The 23,140-nt window shown below is 41.3% G+C and overlaps 2 protein-coding genes across 7 annotated transcripts in view; one reads left to right on the plus strand and one right to left on the minus strand.

Annotated features, from left to right (window-relative positions):
• Window positions 1-76: 76 nt before the first annotated feature.
• pex13 (peroxisomal biogenesis factor 13) lies at window positions 77-14,131 on the minus strand. The gene is made up of 4 exons (XM_052012769.1): window positions 13,876-14,131; window positions 9,039-9,730; window positions 1,968-2,093; window positions 77-1,415 (listed from the first exon to the last, which is right to left on the minus strand). The coding sequence occupies exons 1-4, from the start codon at window positions 13,944-13,946 to the stop codon at window positions 1,120-1,122; spliced, it is 1,185 nt and encodes a 394-aa protein (XP_051868729.1). The 5' UTR covers window positions 13,947-14,131; the 3' UTR covers window positions 77-1,119.
• A 58-nt stretch (window positions 14,132-14,189) lies between these two features.
• pus10 (pseudouridine synthase 10) overlaps window positions 14,190-23,140 on the plus strand; it is a 48,018-nt gene continuing 39,067 nt past the window's right edge. For 3 of the 6 annotated variants that reach the window (XM_052011804.1, XM_052011809.1, XM_052011810.1), the window contains exons 1-2: window positions 14,256-14,553; window positions 15,960-16,096. In XM_052011804.1, coding sequence (XP_051867764.1) covers window positions 15,971-16,096 — 126 coding nt within the window. In that variant the 5' untranslated portion in view covers window positions 14,256-14,553; window positions 15,960-15,970. Of the gene's footprint in view, window positions 14,629-15,959; window positions 16,097-23,140 lie in introns of all 6 variants that reach the window. The other 3 variants (XM_052011805.1, XM_052011808.1, XM_052011806.1) reach the window with 3 other exon arrangements.

A 23,140-nucleotide genomic window follows, 5' to 3' on the forward strand; every position in this document is an offset into this window, starting at 1 on the left:
CATTCATCATCCCTTTGAAAATGTATGGAGCTCAGATGCATGGAAAAGGGTGGGGAAGCCATTACATATGTATAAATTTTCACAATGCAAACAAGACCGTACAGGTTTTATTGACTGATAATATTGTAATAATGTTTGGATTATGGAACTTAGTTAAGAAATTACATATAAACATGAAAAGACCAGATTTTAATAGATTGAGTATATCACCTGAAAGGAATGAGATCTCTTCAGTCCCAGCTGTGAAATCATACTCCGCTCTTCCAACATTATGATCTCCATTTGCCTAACTTGATGAATTTTCAAGAGCTTCCCATAATATTACTTTACAATTATATTTACTCCTTACATCGGGTCATATCCATTCTATTACACTGGACTGTAAACTACCTTCACCCTTTATTATGAGGCTTTAAGTAAAATTGTAGAATCTTGTTTTAATCACCATAACTAGTTTGAAAACTTCTCCTTGTTGGAATATGGTTACAAATTATAATATTCCAGCAAATTAGCATCATGGTTATTCAATTAATTGGAAGCAACACATAAGCATTTCTCTAATGAATTTCATCAATGGTTTAAGAATGTGTTTGCTTCACATATTTTCTTTTGTCCATTAATTTGAGTTTATGAACATTGTAGATTAATGATTTGATTAATTTAATCAAATGACCATGCATCACAACCTATTTATTACAAAAATTACCAGAATGTTACCAATAACACAAACACCAATAAACCCTGAGTGTTCAAATTTTAGACATGCAGTAAGCTTTGAATTATACCAATATAATTGAATCAACTCCACATCTTGCTAGAGAAACAACTTATTCATACAGACAACCCATCAGAGTTGTTGAAATCTCAGGCCAAGATTAAAATTTTGCTAACCAATAACTAGTTGCACTCAAGGACATTATTTATCTGGTGCACATAGATCAAGGATATGGATATGTACTGGTAGGTGGCAAATAAATTAATGTACCCAATTCCTTTATCAAAGAATATGTTGCTAGGCTGAGAATGAAAGGATATGCTACAACTGAAGCTTAAAACCTATGAATAAAATTTAATAGAGCAGAAGGCAGGTGGGAAAGGATCTTATTAATATTGGTATTTTCAGACATTCATTACATCTTTCCCAGTATTTATAGATTCTACCGTGTCAGAATCTATATTCTGTTTTGATGTTTCAGAAAAAGCAGATTCAAAGACTGCCTCTTGTTCCTTGAATGAGGTTCCTGTAGCTGTTGAATCACTAGGTCTCTGTGGCTGCTTCTTTGCAGTGCGTTCCAGCTCCACTTGCCTTCTGCCCCGCCTTTTACCTAAAATTCTGACGTAATTGGCTGGCACTAATCCAGTTGTTTGGCCATCCAAACAGGCCAGCAACCATCCACGTACTTTTGGCTGTTGTTCTGGAAAGAGAAGCAAAACAATTAAGTGCGTTTTGATCCGGTATAAAATTTGGGTAAAACAGCAATTTAGATTAGGTCATACAGTAACAAAGAGCTTGATGAATATGTTGAAAAATGTTCTTCAAATGTCAAATAGAAAACAACTTTCAGCATTTTGACAGGTCCAGCTCCCTGTCCAAAATATAAATGGTTGACTTTAGGGAAGGAAATAAACAATTCTAAAATAAGTTTGTAATAATCTTCAAAACTTAAACTTTAGCCTCATTTCTCAGTTTTCGTGACTTACCTTTATTAAGAGATGGAGAAACTAAAAACACTAAACTACTAAACAGAAATTCTGGATGTTTTGCTTCTTAAAAAAGATTCTTCAAGTATTTTGAAGCTTTATATATTTTTGGCAACTTTCATATTTGTTTAAGGTTAATGCATGAGAAGTTTATAAATTTTAGTGGATATTGCACTAAGTTTTAATCAGCATTTTAATATATTTATACATTTTATACTTTTTACTTTGTTGGTTTGATAGTTTGGTAAAAAGGTCAAACAACTCACCTTTAGGTGCCAGGTTAAGCATATCACCCGAACGAAATGAGAGCTCTTCTTCTGTCCCAGCAGTGAAATCATACTCCGCTCTTGCAACAATATGATCATCTTCTCCATTTGCCCAACTTGTTGATTCTTTGTTGAAAACAGAGAAAGGTTATTAATATTAAGACTGTGGTCATCACTACCTGTTACCAATTTACACAGTCATAAAAGGCACCTATGTGCTACAAAAGAGTTTGTGTCACCAACTAATAACTGCACTGTGGCAAATCCAGTAATCTAATTTTGTTTATGAAGAATAAGAAAACATATCTACAAGAGAGAGTTTGCTTGAAGTCTGGATTAGTGAATCCACATAATATCATCCAAAGGTTTGGATCTTTAAATTCCAGTATCTGAAATGGTAATGTGCATGTTTGGTAGCATCTCTGAAGTAAAAGGTTCAGGTTCAAACCAACAAGAAATGAATTACATTATCATAGGCCCAAGCCATGCCCGTCTTTTTGTGGGACACGTGGAACAGTCTTTGTTTCAGTCCTAACCAGTCCACTCCCTTAACTCTTTTTCTGGTACATCGATGACTGCATTGGTGCTGCTTCCAGTACTCATGCAGAAATTTATAATTTCATCACCCCTGCTGCCAATTTCCACCCTGCTCGCACCTTCACATTGTCAACCTCGGAATCTTCCCTTCCTTTTCTGGATCTCTGTCTCCATCTCAGGAGATGGGCTGCCTAATATCCATTACAAGCCTACCAACTCCCATAGCTATCTTGACTACTGTTGTCCTAACCTGCCTCGTGCAAGGACTTCAGTTCATTCTCCCAGTTTCTCTGTCTTTGTTCCAATACAGACTTTCCATAGAGGTGCCCATGAAATGTCTTCCTTCCTCCTGAACTGTTACTTCCCCTCTATCATTGTTAACAAAGCCCTTGACCACAGCTCATCCTTTTCCTGCACCTCTGCTCTCAACCCCTCTTCTCCAGAGCAGAACAAAGATAGATTTCACCTGGTCCTCACCTCCCATTCCAGCAGCCTCCACATTCAACAGGTCATTCTCCAGAATTTTCACCACCTTCAAAAGAGATTCCACCACCAGACATCTTCCCTCTCCTCCTCTTTCAGCATTTTGCAGAAAACGTTCCCTTTGCAATTTCCTGGTCCAATCTGCCATCCCTACCAACCACCCCACTTCAGTTGGCACTTTCCCTTCAAACATAATCTTGCCCTTTCACTCCTTCCCTTCCCACTATCCAGTGACCCAACAGTCTTTCCAGGTGAAGGAGCAATTCACTCAGATTTCCTCTCACCTAGGACACTGCATTTGGTCTTCACAATGTGATCTCCTCTACATTGGAGAAAGCAAACACAGATTAGGCGACTGCTTTATGGACTCGTGCTCAGTCCTCAGGGGTGACACGGAGCTTCCCATTGCCTATCATTTTAATTCTCCATCCCCCTCTGACGTTTCTATCTGTGGCCTCCTGTACTGTTACAATAAAGCTCAGCACAAGCTTGAGCAATAGCGCCTCATCTTCCATCTGAGTATGTTGCAGCTTTTTGGACTCAATGTATTGGCTGAAAATGGTTGCATGAAGTTGCAGAATTCAACATTGAGTATATAATCCATCTAAAACTCCTGACATCTCCACTACAATAGTAGTCAGTCTTTAGCCAATTCAATTCACTCCTAGGACATCCCAACTGTAATGCTGAAGGCTTGTGCTCCAGAGCTAGCTGTGTCTCTAGCCAAGCCATTTTACTGCATCTATGGGACTGGCATTTAAATAGACAATGTGCAAAGTTTCTTATGTTTGTCCTGTCAACAAAAAACATTCCAATTCAGGCAAGACTATTGCCCCATCCATCTGTATTAATCAATAACAAATATTTAGAAGGTTGCGTGGCTCAGTGTGGTGTGAACCAGCAAGATGAAATGGAGAGCCTGCCTGTGGGCTGGTGTTGGGCATGGAGCTGCTCAGTGCTGAGGTACAGGGTTCAGGGCTGCATCCTGGAGAGATTATAATGGATGATAAAGAGATGGCAGAGGAACTAAATGAGTATTTTGCATCGGTCTTCACTATGGAGGACATCAGCAACATACCAGATAGTCAGGGGTCTCAAGGGATGGAACTGAGTTCAGTTAAGATTACTAGAGAGAAGGTGCTAGGGAAGCTAAATGGACTAAAGACAGATAAGTCTCCCAGACCGGATGAGGTGCATCCCCGGGTTCTGAAGGAAGTGGCTTTAGAGATTGCAGAAGCACTGGTGATAATTTTCCAGGAATTGACAGACTCGGGCATAGTTCCAGAGGACTGGAGGGTCACAAATGTAGTTCCGCTGTATAAGAAAGGTGGGAGGCAGGATAAAGGAAATTACAGACCCATTAGTCTGACATCGGTGGTGGGAAAGTTATTAGAATCGATCCTCAAGGATGAGGTTATGGAATACCTAGAGGTGCAAGGCAAGATAGGTCCAAGCCAGCATGGCTTCGTGAAGGGAAGATCCTGCCTGACCAACCTATTGGTTTTTTTTTTGAGGAAGTCTCAGGTAGGGTGGATAAGGGAGAGGCTGTAGATATTGTGTATTTAGACTTTCAAAAGACCTTTGACAAGGTGCCGCACAAGAGGCTGATTAATAAGATGAGAGGTCATGGAATTACAGGTAGGATAATAGAATGGGTGGAGCATTGGCTGGTTGGCAGAAAGCAAAGGGTGGGAATAAAAGGATCCTGTTCTGGTTGGCTTCTGGTGTTCCGCAGGGGTCAGTGTTGGGGCCACTTCTTTTTACTTTGTACATTAACCATTTGGATGATGGAGTAAATGGTTTTGTGGCTAAGTTTGCAGATGACACCAAGATGGGTGGAGGAGTAGGGAGTATTGAGGAGACAGGAAGGTTGCAGAGAGACCTAGATAGTTTAGGAGAATAGGCAAGAAAATGGCAGATGAGATTCAATGTTGAGAAATGTGCAGTTGTACACTTTGGAAACAGAAATAAACAGGCAGATTATTATCTAGAAGGGGAAGGAAATTCAAAGTACCAAAGTACAAAGGGACTTGGGGGTTCTCATGCAGGATATCCTAAAGGTTAACCACCAGGTCAGATCGGCGGTAAGGAAAGCGAATGCTATGTTGGCATTCATTTCGAGAGGTATAATGTATAAAAGTAGGGAGGTGTTGATGAGGCTCTACGGGGCACTAGTGAGGCCTCATTTGGAATACTGTGTGCGGTTTTGGGCCCCATATCTTAGGAAGGATGTGCTGATGTTGGAGGGCTCAGAGGAGACTTACGAGGATGATTCCTGGAATGAAAGGGCTTACATATGATGAGCTTGTCGGCTCTTGGACTGTACTCACTGGAGTACAGAAGAATGAGAGGGGACCTCAGAAACATTTAGAATGTTGAAAGGACTGGACAGAGTAGATGTGGCCAAGCTGTTTCCCTTGGAGGGCGAGTCCAAGACCAGAGGGCACAATCTTAGAATTAGAGGGTACAGGTTTAAAACAGAGACTAGGAGAAATTTCTTTAGCCAGAGGGTAGTGAATTTATGGAATTCTTTGCATGTACAGCAGTGGAGGCCCAATCATTGGAGGCATTTGAGGAGGAGATAGATAGGTTTCTAATTAGTCAAGGTATCAAGGGATATGGGGATAAGGCTGGAAATTGGGGCTAGAAAGGAATAGTTTTTTGTTTTTTTTTCCCCTTTAGCTCATGAAGCAGACTTTTTCCCCCCATTTTTTTTCTTTTTCCCCCTTTCTTTTTCCCCCCTTTCCTTTCTTTGGAGCAGACTCAATGGGCCGAAAGGCCTACTTCTGCTCCCTTGTCTTGTGATCTCGGCCTGGGTGGTGAGTACAGATCACTGCTGGAGACAGGCAGCACATGTTGGCAGACTGCCCAGATTCTACCCCAACCTGATATTTCTCTGCGGTAATGAGCTCCATGATCAATGACCACTGTTGAATTTGTTACCATTGAGAAATCACTGGGCTGGGAAGAGAGGTGCAGCCAAACAGAGATGGAGACAGCAGCAGGAAGCAATGAGAGAGACCACAGGATCTGGGCACTCTGTCATCATGTGGCACAGGTGCTGTTAGTCCCCAACAATGGCTGGTACTTACTGTGCCAGCTAGGGTGCAGACTTGAACCCAGATCTGTGCTGACAGGCCATACAACTCATCCCACCCCGCCCAATACCAGCCCTCACAGGCAGCTACTGCACAATGCATCAGTGCCTCATTCTACATCAAGTCATACGGCAATGAAATTATTTTAACCATTTCACTGCCGTGAGAGTGCCAGTGGTGGTTAAGCATCAGGAAGGGCAAGGGTTCATGCCAGGTTCCCAACATAGTAGAGCTGTCAGTAATGCATCTCTCTCCGTACAAATGCAATAATAACCCCTCTTATTACCAATTCTACTAGTGTTCTCATTCTGGGAATGCATCCCCAGCAAACTGCCAGGGTGCAGCTGATAATTCTCCACATAGTTTAAGAGCAGAATTTCTCATGAAACTTTTGACAAGTGCTCAAGTTCTACTAACTATCTTTGTCCCTCATACTTTCACTCAGTTCATGGTCTACAGACAGAAGGCTGGAAACAAATGAAATGGCAAGTATTTGGAAGGCTCCAGGCGAAAGGGAGAGAGATTGGAAACAATCCACAGCCTCTAAATATAAGAATCACAATATGAAATACAGTGCAAATATCTGTTCTCTCTACACCAGATGCAGTTAAAATATAAACAGAACATATAGGAAAAATCTATATGAAAGCAACATAATTTTGTGCGAGTTTTTCCAAGATTGAGTCATTAAATTTTTCAAATTTATGAGGAATGCAGCCATTTAGTGCACAGAGTTTGTTTTTGTAATGAATAGACTCTCCCCCACAGTGAGAAACTGCCTGTTGGAACACAGATTACAATCCTTTCACATGATTAGCATCACATCATGATTCGGACTCCTGGCCAGAACACTAAGGTGGAATCGTGGCCTACTGACACACACGGCTTTAAACCAAAATAAAACAAATGTGGTTCTGATTTGGTTTTAAGACAGTATTTGCATCAATGACACGTTTAAACATAGAGCTACACATTTAGTTAAAAAAGACTTTGAAAGAGGGTGTTGGTGTCGTTGCATACAAAAACATGGCAGTCAAAGACCATTACACTAATTAATGATTGTTCTATCATCTCATATCGCGTTCCAATTTCTCAAACTCTCATAATGCCAAATCCATAAAGCAGTTTCAGAAGATGGAAAAGAAAACTACAGCTTATTTCACAAAAACTTCTGAGTAACTATTCAACAATTAAAAGGTTCTGTCTTTTACTATCAATATTGAATAGGTCCCTAGCCTGTTTAACTAACCACCACCTCATCTCACTTGTTAAAGCTCAACTATTCTGATCAAATGTACAAATGATACATTTGACAATAGTACTTTGGAGTGTCAGAGAGAATTGCAGAAAGTATTTTTCCCCTCAGAGGCATGCCTTTTGGTTACATTATTACTATCTACTTCAAATATCTTAAGTAAATATAATTGCTTTATAGTTTTATAAACCTCCTTGATATCTTCCCTCAGCCCTTGATTCTTCCAAATGACGTTTATGAAGCTCATCCTCAAACTAGCAGACCCAAGTTTAGGTATTATTAATGCCTCCCTTCTCTCTAACTAAAGAGTCAAAATCCATTATCAAAGCAGACAGCAAACAGGAAAATGCAATTACTAATTTAAAACAGATACTTGATTTGACTGAAATCTTTGATATTACACAAGAATACTGGCAGTCTATCACTTGGCTTCAGTGTATAGGTAGAACATCTCAGCCTCATGTACTTTGAATCCACCTCATCACCCTCCTGTCCAAAACAAAAAACACTAAAATCAACGGGGCGAAGCTGCCTCTCTGCATGCACAATCTGTATTCAAACTTCCTCTATTGAATTTATAGCCAAATCACCAATGGGCACTCTGGAAGAGAGCAAGTGGAAATGCATGGAACTTAGAGCTACAATAAAACTCCAATAATCCGGCATCTGAATGTTCCAAAATCCTGTTGATCTGGTACTCGGCTCGAGTCTGAAATGAAAACAGGGGATCCAGAATGTAAGTGAGATGTGTGGCCAGACCAAGATACAGACTGTGGCTGTGGGCGGTGTCCAGACTCTGAACTGAGTAAACAGCCAAAGTCAAGATTGGGGTCCAGAGCACCGGAAGTCAGTTTGCAGCCAGAGGCAGGGTCTGTGTGTACACTTCCCACTCCCTTTAACCTCACTGGGTTCACTGGTAAGTTTATTAGATTACATGTAAAAAATGTGAAATGGCAGTGTTTGGGTTTTCAGAGGCATAACATCCAATAGTTTGGAAAATCTCCTAGTCTGGCACCAAAATCCCATGAGTGTTAGATTAAGGAGTTTTACTGCACATGAAATTTGACAAATTTCAGTTGATAGAATTAGATTAATTCCAAAGAGTACAATATATTTCAATTATGCAGAAAACATTGAGCATCTCAAAAGCCAAATGCCTTAAATGATTATCTCAACATAGAATGTTGGAAATGCTCAGCAGGTCAGGCAGCATACATGGGGAGAGAAGCAGAGGCAACACTTCACGTCAAGGACCCTTCTGATGACATTGTCAAGAGGGGGAGGGGTGGAGAGAACAGAATACCTGTGATAGGCCAGAGAACAAAGTTGAGATCTGTGCCTAACATACCCTCTGCTCTCCCTCTCTACAACTCACCTTACAACATGCTTGTTTTCTTACTTTTTTTTTTAAGTTCTGTGGATAGGTCGTTGACTCAAAAGCTCAACTGCTTCACTCCCTAATGATGCTGTCTGACCTGCTGAGACTTCCAGTATTGTTTGTTTCAGATTTCCAGCATCTGCTCTCTTTTGCTCCATGCCTAAAATGATTATTGCTGTGCATCATTCTTAATGACCCTACCAATGAATTACATTTCTTTACCTCAGGTTTTGTAAACCCTTTCAATTTAGGCCCTGTACCTTCATTCAAAAAAAATTGCAATGTATTTAGTTGCTTTTATTTGTTGGCAACCTTCTCACCTGCTTCAGAAGTAGCAGAACTTAATAATTTCCATATGAGATAAGGGCCTCCAAGAACCACTGCGAAAAACAAAAAAATGGGCCAGGATTTGCCTGACCCAGGTATCTTGTCTTCAGCTCCAGCTGGAACCATGGAACCAGCACTCTCTGCCCATAAATCCTCAACCTCCGAGTTGTTCCGTAGGCCAAGTAATCTTTGTAGCTTCCTGTACATATACTTCAAAGTTCGGATCAATGCAAATGCTGACAGAACTTTAGTAAAATGCACCCGGAGTCTGGAAAAGTGATTAGCAACATCCAAGACGGCTCTGAAACTGTTGTACACTGCTGAAAAAGTAGCCTCAAGCATCATACTGACAGAAGCAAATGCATGAACAATACTTTCAATAGACTGAAATGCTCCTCTACTGCTTTCTTCAGCCTGGCGTACAAATCTGCTGGGAGGTATATCATCTGTTCGAAATCTGTTATAGCCAAGACCTCCATATCCATAACTATAAGGGGTATAGCTTCCATACAAAGAGCTTCCATATGGTGTGTATGCTGGAGAGAAGGTGTTATAAGCAGATCTATAAGTGCTGAGATTGCCAACTCCAGTCTGTTGTGATGATCTTGGGGGAACAGGAGGCGGAATTTGTGTAACTACAGTCTGTCCTTGTCTTGCAGGGAAGCCAGATACCAAATCAGCAGATCTGAAATTCAGGAAGTACAAATATAATTTCAACACCAGAAAACCAATAATCATAAAGGAACACTGCATTCATGAAGATAATACTTAACAAATGTTTGTTTGAAGGAAGTGCCATCATTAATTTAAGGTTAAAAATCTAAGCATGTTTTATTTACAAATAAAGATCAATTAATATCAACTTTTGCATAATTTTTTTGTGGTTTAAAAGTTTAAGATACAGAAAATGCTGCACATACTCAGCAGGTGAAGTGGAGGGAGAAACAGAATTAATGTTTCAGATCAATAACCTCTATTTATCAAATCTGAATGGGGATAAATTTGGGATAAATCTGAATGAGAAACATTCCAAGGATACAATCATTTGTTTGGCTTTGTCCTTGGTAGAGACTGAGTGCTGAGAGGCAATAGGAAGCAGAATCTGGATAATACCATCACAGACAGCATGATGAGAGCAAGGAAGATTCCCTTTTTACATTGTCTGCTGTAAGCATATTACCCTTGGATTTAATGACCTTCATTAGGTACACTACAGGATATTGCATACTGGGTAAATTTAAACTGAACATCCTGTCCACCATGCACAAATCCACTGATATAACCAATAATGACATAGATCAGTTTGGAATTAGTGTTAAATCAAGGAATAATAATTATTTTGTGTTTTGGAGAATCTTACTTGTTTCCTCATACTAAATTAAGAATTAATGCAGAAAAGTATGCACAGACATAGCCAAAAAAAGTACTTAATTACTCTGGGACCTTTGTGGTTCATTAATTATATAAACAATTTGAATGTGTATGTACAAGGCATGGTTAGTAAGTCTGTAGGTGAAACTAAAGTAGGTAGTATCGTAGACAGTGAAGAAGGTTATCAAAAATAACAGGGGAACAGGGGAATCTTCATCAGCTGTGTAAATGGGGTGAAGATTTGCAAAAGGCTTTCAATTCAGATAAATGCCAAGGGTTGCATTTTGGGAAGTCAAACCAGAGTAGGACTTATACAGTGAATGGTCAGGCCCTGGGGAGTGTAGTGGAACAGAGGCATTTAGGAGTGCAAGTGCACAGTTCACTGAAAGCAGCATCACAGGTAGACAAGGTGGTGAAGAAAGCGCTTGGCATGCTGACCTTCATCAGTCAGGGCACTGAGTATAGAAGATGGGACACTATGTTGCAGTTGTACAAGGCACTGGTGAATCCACACTTGGAGTATTGTGCATAGTTTTGGCCACCCTGTTATAGGAAAGACATCGTTAAACTGGAAAGAGTGCAGAAGATTTACGAGGATGCTACCAGGACTCGAGGGACTGAGTTATAGGGAGAGGTTGGGCAGGCTTATACTTTATTCCTTGGAACATAAGAGACTGAAGGGTAACCGTACAGAAGTGTATAAAACCATGAGGGGCATAGATAGGGTGAAAGCACAGTCTTTTCTCCCCAGGGTAGGGGGACTAAATACTAAAGAGCATACAGTAGGTTTAAGTTGAGAGGTGAAAGATTTAAAAGGGACCCGAGGGGCAACTTCTTCACACAGAGGGTGATGTGTATATGGAATGAGCTGCCAGAGAAAGTGGTTGAGGCAGATACAATAACAACATTCAAAAGACCTTTGGATAAGTACATGGATTAGAGGGATATGGACCAAACGCAGGCAAATAGGACTAGTTTGGTGGGCATCATAGTTGGCATGGATGGGTTGGGCTAAAGGGTCTGTTTTCATGCTGTATTACTCTATGACTCTACCATTCTAATAACTGTCTTTTGTACTTTGTTTTTTTTTTTAGACAAGCACTTGGTTGGTGTAGCAATTATTTCAGTAACTGTAAACACTAAAATCAATTTTGTGCTAAGAAAATTGAATGTGAAGGAATAATAAAATAATAACATCCAATACGAACATTTCATTGCAAATAAAACAAATTTTTGAGTTACTTTCCAAAGGGATTAGACATGTTTTGAAGAAAAGGATTATATGAAACATAGATTGGATTGCGAGTTCATTATTAAATGTTGTTGAGTCAATTAACAACTTAAACATTTATAGAGACAGGTTAATTAAAAATAAAGTTGGAAATCAGCAAATACTGAAGGTTCATCACATTTTGGATTTTGCTTTTTATTTCAAAGCAGTCTTCATTCAAGCATCAAAGTACTGAAAGTCAGAGTGGACTCCTGCTCCTCTTGACACAATAAAGAATCTGACCAGATGCCAATGAGAGTAAAGCTGAAGTTAGTAGCACTCCAATGGCTGTAGTATTAAGAGAATGACACAAAGGAAGATGATTGTGAATTTTTTTGGGGGGTTGGGGGGGGGGGGGGGGGGGGTTGGTGGGCAGTCATATTAACCCAAAGTTTGAAGTGGACCGGCCATATCACCATTGTATGGTTAAGGCAGTAACTAGATACTCTGGTGTGTCTTTCTCATCTTCTCTTTCTTCAGAACCTACCCACCATCTACAAAGCTCAAGTCAGGAGACTTTGCAATTCCCACACCATACCTGCATGGGTGCAATCACAACAATGGTCCAGTTAATCAACATCATTCACATTTACCCAATGTCAATCTCTTCTCACTGGACTCAATAAGTAACTCCTCCATCACTGGCATATTGCAACCACATTTACATTTGCATGATATAAAGTAAATATTGCAGCCACTCACCAAAATTAGTTCAACACAACCCCTCCCTTTCTTACAATCTTTGCCATTTTCAAGAATAAGAAATGAACATCTTTAAATGTTGTATAATTTTCTGATGCCTAGTATTTATGCATGCTTAAACTGCTTATAATGTAGTGAGTTTATAGCATTTATTATTGTTCTATGTAGTTTTCAAAAATATATTCCATAATTCATTGCACTTTTTAAAATAGATTTTAATAAAATGCAACCGAAGATGCAAATGATTTGCTATCAACATTTAATTCATTAAAACTCCTACAGGTCAAAAATTACACTCTTATAAAAAGGATAAGCAAGCTTTTGTCAATGATTATTGTTTGTGAAGGATCTTCACAAAGCAAAGAGATAGTCCCCAAAACTGCAGTTACTGAACATATGTGCTTCCTATTATAAAACAAGTTGTGGCTCAGATTAGCTTGCATCTGAACACATTTTGCATCAGGCCTGTCAAACATTCTTCCATTTGGAGAATGCCCCTCTCCATTGTTTATTACTTTCATTTCAGAGGATCCTATAATACATAGCATTTGGGGGGGGGGGGAGAAGGGGGGGAAACACTGACTTAAATAAAACAATAGAGTAATACATCAGTATTTTGAATAATTCTTAAAATATACTTTGAACTTTGTATAACTGCTTCAATCTAGTTACCAGCTATTGATTGACAGCTCATATGAAAATTGGAAAAGGCCAGCATATTATTTTTAAAGATTGTTCAATTAAAAAAAAGAACGTGGTGCTTTTCCACACATAACCATGTCTCTCATTTATAGCAAAGAGCCCAGGAAGGGACTTCTAGGCCCAGTACCTCTCAACTTGCCTGTTCCAATATACTGGCCAAACTGAAGGCTATCCAAAGCCCTACTGTGTCCTACTCTGTATCGTCCCATTCACATATCTGTCCTACACTTGCTGACTTACATTGATTCCTGATTAAGCAGCACATTGGTTTTAAAATTCTTTCTTGCTTTTAAATCGTTCCCATTGCCCAATCCGTCCCTATCGCTGGCATCTCCTTCCAAATAGTTACGTTCCTCCCATTTAGGCCGCTAGGTTATCTACATTCCTCCGCTAGCTATTATACTTTCAGCTACACGGCCCTAACTTCTTGAATTCCCTCAACAGATTTACTCTTTCAAATCATTCTTTAACGTATACCTCGTTGACCAAGTTTTTGGGCTCCTGGTTTAATATTTGCGTGAACTGACCCGAAAGGTCGACTGCCCACTTCCCACCACAGATATTATCTGGCAGCTGAGTTCCTCCTGTTTGTTGTTTTTTTTACACACACCTGTGAAGCCCCTTGGGACAGTTTACTACATGAAAAGGTGCTACATAAATACAAGTTTTTGCCGTCTTTCTCAACCCTACCAACATGGAGCCTGCAACTACACCAAGAACCAATGCAAACCGAGGATAACATTTCCTCCTGGTCAATTACACACCACGTAGCGAAACACACTTACTGGAAGGACGGGACGCTCATATTTCCCGGGATCCGTCTTTCCCAGGGTTTTGGAGGCGGCTGTGACCCCATTATCTTTGTTCTAAAAACATTAGTTCAGTGCGACCTCTCCGCACTTCAGCGTTTAATGACCCTCCGATACAGCCAATGGAACCCAGAGACACATCCGAACGTAGACAACCTCGAATGATACATGAAGACACAGCCGGACAAAGACATCATCCAATAGAAGATTGGGACACATCCGCAGAGGCCGAGCTGGAGCCAATGGGAGTTGGCGATATATCGAAACGTGGATACAGTAACTCACTGAAAGCATCTGAAAGATCTGAGTCACTTTCCATTTGCGAATAATCACTTCCGGGAACGGGGTTACTCGAATGTTCAAGGTGGGAAGTAGCTGAGGTAATGTGAGTTTAGTGATGCCCTTTTTAATGACATTTTATTCGTCTTCTGGATAATTATTTACACATTTGACCGAATGCGAATTGGTTTGCTATCTAGTACAAAAATATGGAAATAACGTTGTGATGTGCCACGCGTGAAGAACTTCAGTGATCTTTGAGCGAGGAACGTTATTAAGTAAATAAGCACCTGGGACGTTAACCAGCTGCAGTTATATTTGTGACTGAACACTACAGAAATATCAATGAAGATAATAACGGTCGTATAAGTGTTGGTATGTATTAGACGATTGCAAGTGATTTCTTCAAGTAACAGCGTTCTGAGTATGAATGGAAAGAGATATACGTAGGTAAGAAAGTTCACAGCGTGAGGGCAGTCTTAAAATTAGTAGAAAAGTTAGGGTATTGGATGATACAGTAGGATATGAATTCAAATGCAACCCAGAATCAGGATAAATAATCTCCATTCACCTTTGGTTTTGAATGCATTGGGTTGTTAGAATATGTAATACACCACCAGATACTGTGGTGGAAGTAGGATGAATAGCAGCTTTTGAAAGTGAAAAGGTCAAACATTTGGAGGAAAAAAAATAGAGGATCTGCAGTGAAAAGGTATGAAAAATATTGCATCCAACAAAACCTGGTCACCATTAAGGCACAAGCTAGTAAGTGGCAAATTATATTTGTGTCACCATTGCCAGACAATAATCAGCTCTGGCAATAACACCATTAATGTCCCAGGAGTTATTGCTGACCAGAAAGTCAACTGGAGAAGCCAGATAAATACTAACTGTAAGAGCAGAAAAAGGCTATGACAAGTGACTCTCCTTCCAACTCCCCAAAGCTCAAGAATTTCAACACCAAAGAGTCTGCTTGTCCGGCACTCAGTTTTCCACCCTAAACATTGACTCCTTCCATGATTGTCACATCAAGACAGCAAGGTGTCCCTTCCACATAACTGTATTAACTCACTGCAGTAGTTTCTTCCAGAAAACCTGGAGGGACAATGACAGTAAATGCATGGCAAGGGCACCACTTGCAAATTTCCCACCCAAGTTGTACACTTTCCTGTCAATGTGTATTGCTCTTTCTTCACTGAGGCATTTAGATCCACTAGTCAAAAGCACTGTGAGGATACCTTCATCACATGAATTGCAGCGAAAACAGAAGACAACTTGTCACTGCCACTTTGAAAAGGACAATTGGAGATGGTTAATAAATAGGTGGCCCTACCAGTGAAGGTACAAGCTGTAAACAAATAAATAAAATTTGAGTAAAATGGAGCATCCTTTTAGTTAGCAAGAATGCCAAGTGCAAAATGGTTTACCCCCCCCCCCCCCCCACCACCATTGATCAGAAAATGCAAACAAATCTAAGGAGTCTCATTGCAGTTTCTAGTAGGTATATGAGCTTAGTATAAAATTAAATACATAGATACATATTAGACATGCTTCCAGGATGGAAGATCTAGGAACAAAAATTGCATAAGTGTCCCTTGTTCAAAATTGTAACAGAAAAAAATGTAACTGAAGAACACATTGAAGCAAAAAGAAAGCTTTTCAAATTATTTACATTTAGTGTTTTTGATGTAACTGAATTGCTTTTGGAAAATATTAAAGAATGTAGCTATTTTAGTGAAGTTGTTTGACATGTAATAATGCTTTTGCCCTTTGTTGAATAGGATTCAAAGTCATGCTTCCGTTGATTGAGAAGGACAAGGCAGTGGTCCAGGCACTGCTGAGGGCAGGATCCTGCCCTCGATGTGTGCTGCGATTCTGTTGCGTGGGAAACCAAGCGTCATACAGACTTTCTTGCAAGGTTTCTGCATGTTTTTCTTCTGTTTGGAAAATTTAAATGGGTTGTAAAGTCCTCTTAAAATATTAAAGACAAATTTTCCATGTATCCCAAACAGTAAAGATATAATCCATGCCATCACACCTCAGTTTTCTCCCTTTTCTTCTTGTCTCCCCTCCTCTTTCCTCTTTTTTTCTGTTCCGCCTTGCCTGCCTCCTCCCCCCACAACCCACACCCTCCTGAGAGCCAGCTGTACGTCCATTGGCTATTCCCTGTTATACTTTAAAACTCTTCCTTTGATATTCACTGATGCTTTTGTATCTCTTGAGCAGCATGGCAACTAAAATTTTATATTATAAGGTCTTCCCTGTGTGTCCAGATTTGCTGTAGAAGATTTCCAAAGCATTCTAGCTCAGAGGTGAATGTGTTTTCGGTGAACCGTGTCCCTTTCCATGCTTTGGAATATTTGAAGATAACATTTAGAAATAGTTCTTTAACAGAGGAGAACCTGACTTGATTTTTCTTTGAATTTTGAGTCACCTAAGGGTCATCAACGTATTTCATCTTTTGTGTGAGATATTCATCAGACAAGATGTTTCTGATTACTCTCCTCATGGACTTGGTGCCCCGCGTATTTTCACTTGTGTCTCTTTTGTCCCTGTATCTTAATAAATTATAGCTTTGTCTCCTTCACTTTGTCTGAAAGTCAAAGTCCTGTCTGCAGTGGCCAACTTAATTGGCCAGTTGCATGCCATTTCAATTCCTCTTTTCCTTCCTACACTGAGCTGTCTATCCTTGGCCTTCTCCACTGCCAAGGTGAGGCCAAACGCAAAATGCCTCGTATTCCCCCTGGGTAAACTACAATCCATTGGTATGAACATTGAATTTTCCAACTTCAGGTAACCCACTGTATTCCTTTCTCTCTCCTTCTGATCCACCAAGGTTTTCTCACTGCCCTTTACTCCCACACCACACCACCCCCCAGCACCACGTTACACGGTTTTGTTCCCCTCTCTACCTGGTTCCATCTGCCGATCACCTACTGGGTCTCTTATCTGCTCCCCTAACTGGTTCCATCTGCCTATCATCCCTTCCTTTTCTGGTTCCACTTTCCCTCCTTACCAGATTTCAGCATCTGCAGCCTCGTGCCTCCTCTTATCACCTTCCAACCTCTACTTTCACTCTCCTTTCCCTCCACCTGCCTCCATCTGCAGCCTCCCCCTTCTTCTGCTCTCTTAACCGTTTCTACCTATCACCCACCAGCCACTGTCTTTCACTTCACCTCTCTCGCTCCCCAGCACCCCATTACCCGGTTTTGTTCCCCTCCCACACCTGCCTCCGTCTGCTTATCAGCCCCCCACCCTCACATTAGGTTCTATCAGTCGCCTCCCAGCCCCTTCCTTGCCCCTCCCTCTCACCTCTATACTGGCTATCTCCCTTCTGCACTCTCAGTCCTGATGCAGGGTCTCAACCCAAAGTATCAACCATGCTTCTGCCTCCACAGATGCTGCCTGACCTGCTGAGTTCATTCAGCAGTTTGTTTTTCCTCTTTATCATGCTCAAATTGGCAGCATTTTTACTTGTGCAATATTTGTGAATAAACTGTACTCACCAAGAACTGGACAGAATGACTCCATCTGCAGCAACTCTCATTTGTGGAATAGCAAAAAAGCAGACTGTTGTCTTTGAATAATGACAATTACTTGTAGCTCCACAATAACATTGCTAATAACAGTTGTAAAAGTACAATTTATTATGTGTAAGGAATATGGGAGTTCTGTTAGTTACCCCTCCCCTCGCCAGATGTTCATGTCGGAGGGTCCCAAAGTTAGGAATTGGTGGATGAATGCAAAGTTCCATCCAGTTCACCTTTTTGATAATCTGTTTGTTGGATGAATCAATCAATCTGTCAGTTAGAACCAGTGAGCCTCACGTCTGTGGTGGGCAAGCTGTTGGAAAAGATTCTTAGAGATAGGATCTATGGGCATTTAGAGAATCATGGTCTGATCAGGGACAGCCAGCATGGCTTTGTGAAGGGCAGATCATGTCTCACAAGCCTGATAGGGTTCTTTGAGGAGGTGACCAGGAAGATTGATGAGCGTAGTGCAGTAGATGTGGTCTACATGGATTTTAGTAAGGCATTTGACAAGGTTCCATATGGTAGGCTTCTTCAGAAGGTCAGAGAGCATGGGGTCTAGGGAGGCTTGGCCGTGTGGATTCAGAATTGGCTTGCCTGCAGAAAGCAGAGGGTTGTGGTGGAGGGAGTGCATTCAGATTGGAGGGCTGTGACTAGTGGTGTCCCACAAGGATCGGTTCTGGGACCTCTACTTTTCGTGATTTGTTACTAATGACCTGGATGAGGGGGTAGAAGGGTGGGTTGGCAAGTTTGCAGACGACACAAAGGTTGGTGGTGTTGTGGATAGTGTGGAGGACTGTCAAAGATTTCAGAGGGATATTGATAGGATGCGGAGCTGGGCTGAGAAGTGGCAGATGGAGTTCAATCCGGAGAAGTGTGAGGTGGTACACTTTGGAAGGACAAACTCCAAGGCGGAGTACAAAGTTAATGGCAGGATTATGGGTAGTGTGGAGGAGCAGAGGGATCTGGGGATTCATATCCACAGATCCCTGAAAGTTGTCTCACAGGTGGATAGGGTAGTTAAGAAAGCTTATGGGATGTTAGCATTCATAAGTCGTGGGATCGAGTTTAAGAGCTGCAAGGTAATGATGCAGCTCTACGAGACTCTGGTTAGACCACACTTAGAATACTGTGTCCAGTTCTGGTCACCTCATTATAGGAAGGATGTGGAAGCGTTGGAAAGGCTGCAGAGGAGATTTACCAGGATGCTGCCTGGTTTAGAGAGTATGGATTATGAGGAGAGACTAAGGGAGCTAGGGCTTTACTCTTTGGAGTGAAGGAGGATGAGAGGAGACATGATAGAGGTGTACAAAATATTAAGAGGAATAGATAGAGTAGACAGCCATCGCCTGTTTCCCAGGGCACCAATGCTCAGTACAAGAGGGCATGGCTTTAAAGTAATGGGGGGGGAAGTTCAAGGGAGATATCAGAGGAAGGTTTTTTACCCAGAGAGTGTTTGGGGCATGGAATACGCTGCCTGGGGCGGTGGTGGAGGCAGGTACATTGGTCAAATTCAAGAGATTGCTAGATAAGCATATGGAGGAAGTTAAAATGGAGGGATATGTGGGGGGAAGGGTTTAGATAGTTTTTTGGTGAGGTTTAAAGGTCAGCACAATATTGTGGGCTGAAGGGCCTGTATTGTGCTGTACTTTCTATGATTCTATGAACCATAGAACACTACAGCACAGAAAACAGGCCATTTGGCCCTTCTAGTCTGTGCCAAAACTTTATTCCGCTAGTCCCATTTACCTGCACCCAGTCCATAACCCTCCAGACCTTTCCCATCCATGTACCTATCCAATTTATTCTTAAAACTTAAGAGTGAGCCCGCATTTACCACATCAGATGGCGGCCCGTTCCACACTCCCACCACTCTTTGAGTGAAGAAGTTCCCCCTAATGTTCCCCCAAACCTTTCCCCTTTCACCCTAAAGCCATGTCCTCTCGTACTTATCTCTCCTAATCTAGGTGGAAAGAGCCTACTCGCATTAACTCTGTCTATACCCCTCATAATTTTGTAAACCTCTATCAAATCTCCCCTTATTCTTCTATGCTCCAAGGAATAAAGTCTTAACCTGTTCAATCTTTCCCTGTAACTCAACTCCTGAAGACCCAGCAACATTCTAGTAAATCTTCTCTGCACTCTTTCAATCTTACTGATATCCTTCCTATTGTTAGGTGACCAGAACTGCACACAATACTCCAAATTTGGCCTCACCAATGTCTTATACAACCTCACCAAAACATCCCAACTCCTATGTTCAAAACTTTGATTTATGAATGCCAGGATGCCAAAAGCCTTCTTTACAACCCTGTCTACTTGTGACACCACTTTCAGGGAATTATGTATCTGAATTCCCAGATCCCTTTGTTCCTCCGCACTCCTCAGTGCTCTACCATTTACTGTGTATGTCCTACCTTGATTTGTCCTTCCAAAATGCAACACCTCATACTTGTATGCATTAAATTCCATCTGCCATTTTCTGGCCCATTTTTCCAGTTGGTCCAGATCCCTCTGCAAGCTTTGAAAGCTTTCCTCGCTGTCCACAACGCCTCCAATCAATGTGTCATCAGCAAACTTGCTGATCCACTTTACCACATTATCATCTAGATCATTGATATAGACAACAACAATGGTCCCAGCACAGATCCCTGAGACACACCACTAGTCACAGGCCTCCAGTCTGAGAAACAATCATCCTCTACCACTCTCTGTCTTCTCCCACACAGCCAATTTCGAATCCAGTTTACACCCTTTCCATGGATACCTAGAGTCTGAACCTTTTGAACTAACCTCCCATGTGGGACCTTGTCAAAGGCATTCCTAAAGTCCATGTTTACAATATCCACAGCCTTTCCTTCATCTAATTTCTTGAATGAGCAACTTATACAACACAGATATGCAGGTACATAATGCTTGTCACCAACAAAAAGTGAAATTTGGTGTTGCGGAAGGCCAGGCCAGGGATGATAATTTAAAGCTATTGTGCCAGCATAAACACTTTAAAAGAGCTCCGTGATTGCATTTCTTGGCGACAGGAGACCTATGCTGGGGAATTTCAGTAATGTTGTCAACTGAAAGCACCAGGATAAGGTATTACATCTACAAACATTGATGTTATATATTAATCTGTATTAATTTGAAAACTAATAAAAAGATTGAAAAAGAAAAGGATAAGTATCAGAACCACAGCTAAAAGAAAAATTGGCTGCCCTTTATAATTTGAAAGTGTTTGCGAATTTTCCCCACACAGGCTGTGATGGTGAGGCCCGGAATTCCTAGAACAGCCTCAGCTCCCTAAAAAGAGCGGCTAGTGATGTCATTATGCAGACAGAAGCACATAGTGCCTAGGAGCACTGTGGAGGCTACAGATGCAGAGCAGAGGTAGGACCCACTCTCCCTGTGATTTGGCCTGCTTTCTGGGGCCTGTGCTATGATGAGACATGGTCACCAGGTACCAAATGGAGCCAGGCTGGGCCTTGGCATTGGCAAGCCAGTCTGATCTTCTGGGCAGCTGAATGCAGATCCAAATCTGTATCCAGCCCCTGACCCAGGGTGCTGTACTGATGGGTGCTTGTCATCATAACATGGGTATAACACTGGGCAATGTGGATCTGTTATTCCAAAGCAATTGGGTGCAGTACTGATGTGTACGCCTCTGTTGCTGTACAATGCTCCGATACAGTACTGATGGGCACAGGTCCATCACCATGTAAATTGGGTGAAGTAATGGTGAGCATAGGTCTCTTGCTGGCAGGAAATGTACTTTCAAGGAAGTTTTTTAACGAGCTGATACCAGCACAATTTCTCTGAATCCCTGACCCTACTCACCTCGTGCCCCCCTCCCACCATCTCCTCCCCACTACCCCACAAAATTTCACCCTATGTTGGTGACAAATATATGTAGCTGCATTTGAGGACTTCTGATGCTGAAAAGTACAGTGATTTATCAAGGGTGCACAGGGAAGAAATGTGCCCAGCTTCTTGTCTTGGGAGAGTGGAAAATACTTGCTCTCTGAGAGGGAGTTTTGAACATCTGCCTTTTTCAAAAGAAACACATGGCTTTTTTTCTCTAAATGGTCTGGAGTGTTGATTTTAGAACATGTGCCTCTGAATGTGACAACATACATTTTGAGTACTGCAGTGCTTTCAAAGTAAGAATATAAGAACATAAGACATAGGAGCAGGAGTAGGCCATCTGGCCCGTCGAGCCTGCTCCGCCATTCAATATGATCATGGCTGATCTGGCCATGGACTCAGATCCACGTACCTGCCTTTTCCCCATAACCCTTAATTCCCCAAATTTGGTCAGATTTCAAGAATAGGTAACTGGCAGATTCTGTATTATAATGTCATGTTTCTTGTTCACTTATTTGATTTTAATTTGTACAATATTCACAGTTACAGGAGACTATTTGGCCCTTCGATGCTCCTGGGGTTTTCCTCTTGTACAATGCGAGTACTGTGGCCTCACCGATGTCACTTTTTATTGGAATACAATGTTGACAACTCTAGTCCAAAGTCACTTCTTTCTTCTGAGTGTGCTGCCTTTACCATATCCTGTTTCAACTGATTCAAATGCTCTATTTCAAAATGTGGACCATGGAAAAAGGCAGTTATGAAGGGAGAGAGATGGCAATGTGGGAATTTTAGAAAAGGAATTCCAGAGCAGTCTAGGCAGCTGGTGGCATAGAATGGTGGCCATAGTGAGGCAATTACTAAATTGGGTGTGTGCTACAGATCAAAAATTGGTGGTGATCTTGGTGTTATAGGATTGGAGCTAGCTATAAGTATCAAAGAGAGCAAGGCTATCGAATGATTGGAACATGAAGATGAGAATTTTAAAACTAAGCTCTTGCTAGAGCAGGACACACTACAAATCATTGAGGATGGATAAGTGGGATAATGTGAGTTATATTGAAGGCATCAGTGCTTAGGATGAGTTCGAGTTTATGGAGGGTTTGGAAGTGATAAAGGCATGGATGAATGTGCAACCTTAGAGAACCTGTCGCAGGGTGGATAAAGGTAAATATCACAAAGGTGGAAATAGATGATGGAGTGCTTATGGGACTGGAAGTGCAGCTCGGAGTCAAATAGAATGCCAAGGTTGGTATCAGACTGTTGAATCTGAGACTGTGCCAACACAAGTTTTTGTCAGGAGCTGAAGAACACTAATTTGGTCTTCTCAATGTATAATTAGGAAATCAGCTCACCTAATACTGGATGTCAGAGAAGCAGCGTGGAAAGTTTGAAGCAGTAGAGGGACAAGGAGTGGTGTCGGTAAACTGGAGCTGTGTTTTGTCAGTGCACATGGAACTTGACATATTTTCCAATGATACCATCAAGGCACAGCATGTCGAGCAGAGAGCCAAATGTGGAATCAGTTCAAGAATAGGAACAGAACCTCTGGATGTGACTGGATGCTTAACAGT

Source organism: Pristis pectinata, chromosome 3 (assembly GCF_009764475.1).
Source record: "Pristis pectinata isolate sPriPec2 chromosome 3, sPriPec2.1.pri, whole genome shotgun sequence".
In the NCBI taxonomy this organism is placed as follows: domain Eukaryota; kingdom Metazoa; phylum Chordata; class Chondrichthyes; order Rhinopristiformes; family Pristidae; genus Pristis; species Pristis pectinata.